The sequence below is a fragment of the Actinia tenebrosa genome, unplaced genomic scaffold (genome assembly GCF_029948245.1).
Source record: "Actinia tenebrosa isolate PJP-AT-01 unplaced genomic scaffold, QUT_ActTen_1.0 PGA_scaffold12__29_contigs__length_12842862, whole genome shotgun sequence".
Lineage (NCBI taxonomy): Eukaryota > Metazoa > Cnidaria > Anthozoa > Actiniaria > Actiniidae > Actinia > Actinia tenebrosa.
The window spans coordinates 5,108,740-5,118,955 of NW_028292572.1; the positions used below are offsets into that span (position 1 = coordinate 5,108,740).

Here is a 10,216-nt window from a genome sequence, read left to right on the forward strand (position 1 = left end):
AACTGTTTTGATGATAAAATATCAAGAAAATAAGGCCCTGTCCGCACGCATCGGAATATCTTTGAACAGTTTTTTTTTCTTAGCGGATTGGTCTTCCGCCCACACGTATCCAGTGAATACGCCACTTGAAAACGCAACTTTTCGAAAACGGGTACGTGGCGTGTGGACGTTCAAAGACGATCCCAAAAAACTACGTGTGCACGATAATTTTATTGGAAACAGAATTCTAAAGAAACAATCCGTTTTCGGAAATATCCAGATACGTGAGATGGAACCTAGGTTTTTTACTTGTTCAAACTCTCATAGCTCTAAAACAAATGAGCTTTAACACAAATGATTGGGTCTTATCGATAACATATAGTTCGTAAATCGTTCTTTGAATAGAAGCGAAATCGCCCTTTTCTGGGTTTATTCTAGAGTCAAATTCAACCCAATACCGTTTTATTTTTATTTATAAAATAACTGTTATTAATGTCGCGTTCTGATTGGTTTGGAGCGCGTGCTTTATGAGAGCACATTGCACGCGCGCGCTTTTTCCGTTGCGTCATTCCTATCTATTATTGTAATTTGTATTTTATAAAAGAAATAAAAAACTTGCTTGCTATGCTGTGTGCAGTCATAAAGCACTTGGGGATTGGCAGAACACTCGAGAAGTGTCCAGAAGCACTCCGCTACGCGTCGTGCTTCTCCTAATACTTCTCTCGTGTTCTGCCAACCCCCGCGTGCTTTATGACTGCACACAGCACGCGCGCGCGTTTTCTATTTCTTCAATACACATTAACAAGAACTCTTCATGCGCGTCCACTCAACAAATGATAAAAATATGTCTGTCTATCAAAATGTAACGCTGATTCAACAAGACTCTGCTTTACGAGAAAGTGCAATTTACGTACAAATATTGTACACTTGAATAACATATTACAGCTAAACCAGGACCCCAGTGTTTCAATTGATTAATTTACTTCTAGTTTGATGTATTTTAACTGTGCAAAACTTTAAAAATCTGATCTGACGAGAGGCGGGAAAAATGTTATTGGGGGTAAATGATACATAAAGACTATGTACTTATTGACTGTGATGCCGTACAAATGACCGAGAGCCAAATATTTTCCCGTACGGCTCGACCCAACTCAGTCAATAAGCATTTTATCATATGACCCTCACGAAATGAAAAATAATAAATTAAAAGAAAGAAAGAAATAGTAATAAAACCTAAAAAAGAGAAAGCGCGCGGATTCGAGCAGGGCCGTACGGATGCGTACGACCCTGCTCGCTCTAAGCCGTACGGCCCTGCTCACGGCATTTTCCCAAAGGTTTCTTTAAGAGCGCGCGTCCGGGCAGATACGGGTCATATGATAAATTGGGATATATTCAAGACCAAATACGTAACCACACTCAGCACTACACGAATGATCCTTACCAATATGTCACCCATTCAGGTTGCTCTTGAACGTTCAGCTGTTGATCATCGTAACGTTTGGGTCGTAATTTAACCGTTTCTTCAGGAGGTACAGGAAAATCTCCAAGTTGAACTCCTTCTTTTCTTAGAAGATGTACTAATCCCTGGTAAAAAAAAAAGAAGTTTAAGATTTCATTTACGTTTCATCAAGCAAATTTTTCACGAATAAAAGTTGTTTACTAGTATTGAATAAGAATCCTTATCATATGACCCGTACGGCCCTGCTCGCGCGCTCCAATAAAACCATTGGAAAAAGTCACGTGATGGAGGCCGGACGGGTTGACGTAAGCGGGCCGGAAAAACCCGTCCGGCCCTGCTCGAATCCGCGCGCTTTCTCTTTTTTAGCTTTTATTTACTATTTCTTTCTTTCTTTTATTTTTTTATTGATTTTTTTGTGAGGGTCATATGATAAAATGCTTATTGACTGAGTTAGGTCGGGCCGTACGGGAAAATATTTGGCTCTCGGTCATTTGTACGGACCTCGAGCCAAATATTTTCCCGTACGGCCCTCCCACTCAGTCAATAAGTACATAGTACGTCCTGCTCGCTCAAAGCCGTACGGCCCTGCTCACACCATTTTCCCGAAGGTTTTTTTGAGAGCGCGCGCCCGGGCAGATACCGGTCATATGATAAAATAGTTTATTCGTTTCACAGAACATCGCTTATAAAGGAAAATGCCGTTTTGGACGAGGCCATGAATGCTTCCTAATATTTATTTCTCTACTCGTTTTTTTCTCCTAAAATCTAAGTGTTATTATATGAAAACGGTTTTGGAGCCACAATTTATTTGTAACTGTTACTGACAATTTCCAGCACCTTGTTAAGCAAATAGATCAGTTTAGCAGTGTATGGTAGCGACCCATTTGCTTCAATTGGTTTTTATTGGTTTAGGTTCATAAAAATGTTTGACTGAAGGAATAAGGAAATAAGAAGTTCCACCTGCGACTGTTTTCTGCTTAGACGACACAACAGCGAAAAAAGCAACCAACAAAGGCTCTGGAAATGAGAAGATGTGTACATACTGACCTCTGCATAAATAAAATGTACTTCCGCCAGGTTCCTTATGATATCTTGCTCTTTCTTGAATGGTGTCATGCCCTCAGGATGTAGTAACTTCATCCCTGTGGGGTCGAGCTTGTTTGAATCGCCAGAAACACGTTTTTCCGGTGCAGGAGACTTGGTTGTCCCGACAACAGACCGGTCTTCTGCTACATCAGAATCAGACTGTATGTTACTCCTTCCGCTAGCTCCTCTTTTTGACCAACGCCCGTTGTCATAAAGCAAGCAGAATCGAGCAGCCACCCTCGTCACATCCCATACGTGTTGTTTACGTGCCGTTTTGGCAAGATCCACCCAAATACGAACTCTGTAATAATTACATATATGTCCATACGTCTGTATAAATTACGTCGTCACCAGTATTACCTTACACACCAACATGACCAGTTATAAGTTGAGCCATAAAGTTATTCACACGCATGTTACGGGACCAATTTTTGCCAGGGAAAGTTTTGCGATGTTATGTGTGCGCAATAGACCTCCTTGGCTCGCGCGTAATGTTTTCCCATTTCAGACCACGTGTCATTGGCTAGAGTATTATTTATTTGTTTAACGCTTGCACTCGGTTAATTTTTTTATTTTATATTATTAGTATTATTTTATTCTCAAGGGAATTTATACACGTGGTCTGAAATGGGAAAACATTACGCCCGAACCAAAGAGGTCTATTGCATCCAGGTTTTTATGACAATTTGTGGCACGCTTAAAGGGGAAAATGTTCGAGTCTGGGCAGATGTCGTGATTGAGAAGAAAAAGAGCAAAAGCCAGTAAAGCGAATAGACACAGGCAAAAATAGAAAGACGGAAAGGAATTTCTGCTAGCAGGGTAATACCTAGTCTCCCCCACAGCCGCTTTCAGTGTCGTCACGCAACGCTTTCTCCCCTGAGTAGCTACTCAGGGGAGAAAGCGTTGCGTCACGACACTGAAAGCGGCTGTGGGGGAGACTAGGTAATACCCAAATACACAATGTTAACGACAGGCAGCTACCCTCGTGACATTCCACTGACCACTTTGTACACATTGGTTTACTGATAAAACACAAAGTATTTAATCGAGATTGCGAGTTACAAATGTGAATATCCCTTTGAAATTACCACGCAGCCTCGTTTAAAATTGTTGTGTTTGACCCGCCATTGAACAAACCAATGTGTGAAAAGTGCTCGATACGTGTTTCGAAGTGCGAAATAACCACGTGCATTCACCTTTCTTGGTCATTTTCATTGCCCAGTCTCTTCAGATGTCCATCTGCTTTACTAACAGCTTTCTGATACTGAGAAGCTCTGCCACCTAGTTTGCTGAGTAGGGTGGGAGGGCCTTTAGTAGAGGATGGATCTTTAGTGTCGCTTTCACTATCAAGGACCTGCACGAATGCATCAGGCGATAGGGCTTCTCCTGCTTTGACTAAAGAAGCTCGCTTCATGCGGACAGTACTGGAATCGTCACTGGAACGAGCCTAGAAAGAAATAGGCAACATTTATTATTATCATCATCATCATCATCATTATCATCATCATCATCATCATTTCGAAGGACTAGCGTCCGAAACGTCAGTACGTTTTTTCATCTTTTCACGGTGTATAATTTACCTTTTCATCATTACTGTTTCATTAGAAACACCGACGCAGCTCACACTAGTTTTTAGCTAGTTATCTCTTCTTATGGGAATACGATAAAGTTCCCAAATGCTTAGATTAAGATTCGTATGATTGAAAACTGAAGAATTGCTATACCTGCTCTATGATCATTGCTGCCAAGTCCTCTGGTCGTTCTGGAGTCTGATATAATGTGGCCCTTAATTTAAGCCTTTTCAGTGCTGTATTCAATCTGTCTCTATACTGACTAGAATCGTCCATATCAAGAGCTTTTTGCAAATGTGTTAAAGCATATTCTAACTGGTCCTCATCCTCCTCACATTTGGCTAACTCCATGTGGACTTGACATCGTAATAGCACCAGAAGACTATGGAACAAAAATGCATTAATAGACCGCGGTTTTCTCAAGGTTGCGTGCGCATCCAAATTTAAGGAACTTGACGGGCCGCAAGGGCGGACCCAGCCAAAATTTTAGGGGGGGGGGGTGGGGCTAATTGAGTTTCTTCCGTCAACACAACCAAAAACAATAAAAAAACATCTAATTCCTCAGTTTTTTTCCCTGCTGCTTTGCCCCCCCCCCCCCCCCCCTGGATACACCCTTGTCTACGATACCAGAACGCGAGTATTAACATGCATTGCTATGAAAAAAATTTCGATAAGAATTTATAAAATCGATTATTCTCCTCGATCTTTAAATATAAAACTGGCTTCTCAATTTTACTGAATTTGCGTTTTTCAGTTTTGTGGCCCGTCAAGTTGGATGCGCACGCAACCTTGAGAAAAGGTCTATATGAAGGTAAAATTGTGACAGTTTGAGATAACTATTCATCAAAATAAGCAACACAAAAGATGGAACCACGGCGATGCAAATAACCAATTTCTGTGATAAATTCATAGCTTTTAAGCTGCATCGACAATTGAATACGATTCAGGTTACTGAAGTTATCACATTCAAGGTGGAGCAAGGTGAGCCAAACAGACCTTCCAATTGCCCTAATTCACTATGACGTCACATCAAAACAATCTATTGTTTAAACGCAAAGGATCATGGTCGTCGGAGGGGGTCTAATCAACACAAATTCACCGAAAATTGTTCTAAAACCCGTATCAATCCACGAAGAGAAGTAGAATAGCCAGCAAACGCTCAGAATATTTTTTAGTACATATTAACACATATTATATCTGAAAACCAGGCCATTTTAGATTAAACTGTTTCGCTAGGAGCAAATTGTGTTGTTTTTCTTGATAACTTTTCAATCGAGACATTGAAGGACTTGCTTATCTTCATATCTATACACACTCTATGGTGATTTTTATAATCCCCCACGCACTAACAACAACACAATTGTAGTTTAGGGACTAGTTTCGTCCGTTTATTAGGACCTTTTCAACCTTAGGTTGAATTCTACTCAACTAGAATTAAATGCGTCAACTTAACAAATAAGAGGACAGACAAATAAGAGGACAGATCACACATACAAATCTGAAGTCTATTTGTTTGTTTTTTTTTACAATAACAAAAACGATAAAAACTTCTCATTTTTAGCGATCAAAACAACCAACGGAAAGGGCGCGCGCTCGTTGACGTCAGCTTATCTGTCTGTCCTCTTATTGATGATAAAAAAATAACCAATCAGCGCGCAAGAAATATGTAAGTTATTGCAAAAATTAGGTTTGACATTACATGTTTTTGTACAGGAATGATGATGATTACGGGGACATTGATGCTAGCGACAAGTACAGTGATCTGATACTCACCTATCAATATCCTCCAGCAATTGTGCGACTAAGGTTAATGGCTTGCGCACGTGGTGTCTCAAGTTTGGCTGTAGCAATGGCAGGGACAAATTCCATAATGTGACACAACCAGCCTAAAAACACCAAAAAAATCATCTAACTGCTAGAATGTTAAGACAGAAGTCGAAGACTTTCTCAAATCTAAAGCCCTCTTTGCGCTCCACCATTGATTAGCGAGTACAAATTGTTGAAAGTTTACAGGTGGCTGGTCCTTGCCTTTTACTGGTTAACCTTTCTCCTAGATAGTGAACTTATTGAAAAAATAACTTCACCTCTACTCAGTGTCTTTTTTTTCCTGCTGAACCCCCCCTCCCCCCCCCCCCCCCCCCCCAAACCCCAAAAACAAAAAATAAAATAAAAAAACTTTGTAAACAGCTTATTTACCATGCTTTTTTTATACCTGAATTACATTTGGATTCCCAAGCCTTGAAGCTGTGATCAGATACTGTTCCAGTTTCTTGATTGCCTGCAGTCTTGTCTGAGAAATTAGAAATGGTCTTATGTTAGGATGATATCATAAAAGGTACGAGGCAAGAGAGCATAAATAAGAGAGGGAAACTTCTAAATAACGCGCGCGCCATGTAAATTCCCGGTTGGGCTATTTTTAGTAACCGGATGCAGTTTAAGTTACGACTTACCCTACTCCCGTGCGTCATCAACTTGCGCGCGTGCGCTCTTTCCGCTTATTGTTTTGATCGCTCAAAACGATACGGAAAGAGCGCACGCAAATTGATGGCGCACGGGAGTAGGGTAAGGCGAAATTATTGTACTCATTGGTTTCTTGACAACGAAAAGGAATTGGTTTAATTAACCTTTCTTTTATTTTTCCATTCAGTAATAAATACCATAGTTATAAATGTCTAAAAAGAATACAATATCAATAGCTTCTCCTGAAAGTCTAGTTCAAACAGTGCATGATTGGTCAGTTGAATGACACGTTCAAACAACGTGATGTTTTGACTTAGCAAGGGCATAAGCGGGGGCAACAAAATGGCGGCTTTTTGGAATTTATACGGTAATTCTTATTTGCTTTGCTAAGTTTTGCAAAATGAAAGCGCAAAACGAAATGCCGTTTTTTTGTCTTTATTTTTTTTGGTTCAGCGTTTTAGGTGCCCAAACAGAATGGCAGATTTTTGAATCCCCCCCTCCCCCCCTCCCCCCCCCCCCCCCCCGGGAAAATCCTCGCTGTGCCCCTGACGTGCCAGCATCGCAAAAGAATTGACACGTCAAGCTTTATATGCTAAGCTGCTAATAGAGTAGAATTGACCTATAACGTTATGACGTCACAGCTTGTTTACATGGGCAAGAATGATAGGAATTTAGGCGAAATTTTCTTTCGTTCAGGATATTTAGTACAACATTTATCTGATGTGACGTCATAGTGTTATAGGGCAATTAACGAGGTAGGGAATACAAATAAGGAGTGGTGGGCATAAAATGAAGAAAGAAATCTACCTCAACTACATTTTTGCTGTAATTTTCTTTCTTGTTTCCAAGAGATTTCACCATCAAATCAAACTTCATAAACTCTACTTCAAATGACGTAGCTTTATCCTGCAAGAATAATCAGGATTATTAGAATTTTTTAAATGACTAATTTTGCGTAAGTGTCAATAAATATCAATAAGAACTTTAGTTTTGAGTACAATATTTAAACATTTTCGGCATAATCTACACAAATGAGAAAGAAATTAGGAAGAGATGCCTTGTAAAAGTTAGTTCAACGAGTGTCATGTCTTGTGATGCCATACATGTGTTGTGTATATATGCTGTAGTAATAACTTCATATCAAGGAAAATTTTTTTCCTTTCAAAATCACTTATATGTGAACAGTGTAGTAGTATGGTTGCAGTATTTTTGTATGCAAATTTTTCTTTTAGGAGATATAAACATTTGAAATATCAATATGCAAATGATATGACGTAAATTCAAGACTAATTTATTATACAAAAATGTTGTTGTGGAAAGTACTGCTGTTTTTTCACTTGCAAATTATCCTTATGATTGAAATATATGGCCTTGTACACTTTTAGTTTATTTCACTTCAGAACACTTGTCGTAAATTACACTACAAAATGTAACCCATTCTTGAATTTATGTCATCTCATTTGCATATTGATATTTCAAATGTTTATATCTACAATTACAGTTTACAGTTACAGTTTATTTGTTTCGTCATGAAAATAAACTTAGTTAATACAATAACAAAATATATCAAAATAAGACAAGGATGCTCTTAATGAATGCTTGAACATAAAAAGAGAGGTCCACATACAAAAATACTGCAACCATTCTACTACACTGTTCACATATAAGTGATTTTGATAATAATATTTTTTCCTTGATTTAACAGATCAAAAACAGTTTTCCGTGTTTGATAATCTGATCAAAACACGCAGGATGTTGGGAGAACACGAGAGGAGCGCAGGAAACCACGACGCATAGCGGAGTGGTTTCCAGCTTCTCGAGTGTTCTCCCAACATCCCAAGTGTTTTGATCAGAGTATCAAACACAGAAAACTGTTTTTGATTTGTTTTATAAAATAACAAACGCACGAAAAGATCGAAAAAAAGCAAAGTCTAAGTAAATTCTCCCTACGTGCCGTCTTATTCAAACTGACCAATGAGCGCACGCGATAGATTAAAAATGACGATAGAGTGTTTTGATACTCTCATCAAACATGGTTTTCAACCAATCATAGCACACGTAGTAGACCAATTATTTCATAAATACACTTTAATTATAATTAATGATTATAGATCATTGTACCTGCATCCTGAATATTCTGGATCACTGGTTTAAAAATACACAATTTCACTTTACCTTTATGCATGTGGGTCCTTTTAAGATTTCCAAACAATCTGCTGCAAGTTCGTGGCAGTCATTTTCTAGGCAAAGCCTTGTTAGATCAATCAGAAGGGGCACCCTAGAATACAGAAATTCAATCTTCAATATAATTAAATGGACCAACTTACCAAATAAAAAAATATATTTTATTATTTTTCTGCCAGTAAGTTTTCAAACAATTGATTCTCGACTAGTATTCTATAATCTAGTTTCCTGAATGATTGACTGATACAAGTAAGAGGGATAAATGGATGTTCCATCTCAGACTGTACAATTAGTATAGGTAATAGGACTACATGCATTGCTGTCCAATGTGAAAATATAATTGGATGAAAAAAATTCTGAGGAACGACAAAATTGGACAAGGCCGATAGGCCGAATCCAACTTATTGGCAGTCAGAGGAATTTTTTTAATTCAATTATTTCCAAAGTGGACAGACATGTAGTCCTATTGCAGATTAATTATATCCTCCCAAACTATACAAGACTGATTTCATAAGTCACAGTTATCCCTCGAAAGAATGCGAATGAAAACGATCCAAATTAATCTTTAGTTTGGACAGGAAAGAGAATTTGAAAATAATACAATAGTTGCTTATATGGGATTATAGAGTGATGGTATAATTAAACTAAATAATACATAATAATAATAATAATAATAATAATAATAATGATAATGATAATACGAATATTTATGCAGGATAAAGACCCTTCAACAATAATGCTGTTATCAATGGGGTCCTGCTAAAAATAACATAAAGAAACTAAATGTTAAAAAAACTAAAATAAAAAATAGTCTCTAAAATAATAAATATAAATTAGATCATATACAATAAATTCAATTATAGTGTTCATCTAAAAGTTTTTTTAAATCCTTAAAATTTTTTGTCCTTCTTATATCTATAGGAAGATATAATATCACATTATTATGATTAGCAGTTGTTGGGGGACACCAACCATAGCATGACAACTACACATATTATTTACTTTCTGTATACTAATAAAATGAATAAAACAGTAAGTTATTTCCATGCTCCACCCAGTAACAGAGCAATTAAGATAAGTGCCCAAAGCACTCAAGAGGTTTGAGAAGCCAATATTTTTGAATACATCACTTGCTTGCATGCTTTATTACTTTAAAAAATTACTTTAGGGAAGCACGGGTGGTGTAGCAGTTTGAGCGCTCACCCCTAATCAGTGCGATCTAAGTTCGAGTCCCGCCGGGTTCAATGTTGTATATGATTAGAGTTGTTTGTTGGTTCTCTCCCGTGCTTCAAGGGTTTTCCAGGTTCTCTGGTTTTCCTCCCTCCACAAAAATCAACTCCTAAATTCCAATTCGATCTCGGAACGAGGGCCACAGGTTTGTTAGCCACTGACTATTAAGTGCTACCGTCATGGAAAAAAATCCCCTTTTTTTAGCTGAGCAAGGAAAAAGCTGTTTTGTTTGTTAATTCATGAACAC

General features: G+C 38.1%; 1 protein-coding gene across 5 annotated transcripts in view; it reads right to left on the reverse strand.

The window, feature by feature from the left end:
* Nucleotides 1–10,216, reverse strand: part of LOC116299176 (cilia- and flagella-associated protein 46-like) — a 107,674-nt gene that overhangs the window by 90,313 nt on the left and 7,145 nt on the right. For all 5 annotated transcript variants that reach the window (XR_016119439.1, XM_089028208.1, XM_089028207.1 and 2 more), the window contains exons 8-15: nt 8,731–8,833; nt 7,363–7,461; nt 6,308–6,385; nt 5,869–5,981; nt 4,249–4,477; nt 3,721–3,971; nt 2,486–2,825; nt 1,421–1,563 (exon numbers count right to left, since the gene is read on the reverse strand). Coding sequence is in view for 4 of the 5 variants with exons in the window: in XM_089028208.1 (XP_088884334.1) it covers nt 1,421–1,563; nt 2,486–2,825; nt 3,721–3,971; nt 4,249–4,477; nt 5,869–5,981; nt 6,308–6,385; nt 7,363–7,461; nt 8,731–8,833 (1,356 nt within the window). In the remaining variant the exon portion in view is untranslated. The remainder of the gene's footprint in view (nt 1–1,420; nt 1,564–2,485; nt 2,826–3,720; nt 3,972–4,248; nt 4,478–5,868; nt 5,982–6,307; nt 6,386–7,362; nt 7,462–8,730; nt 8,834–10,216) is intronic.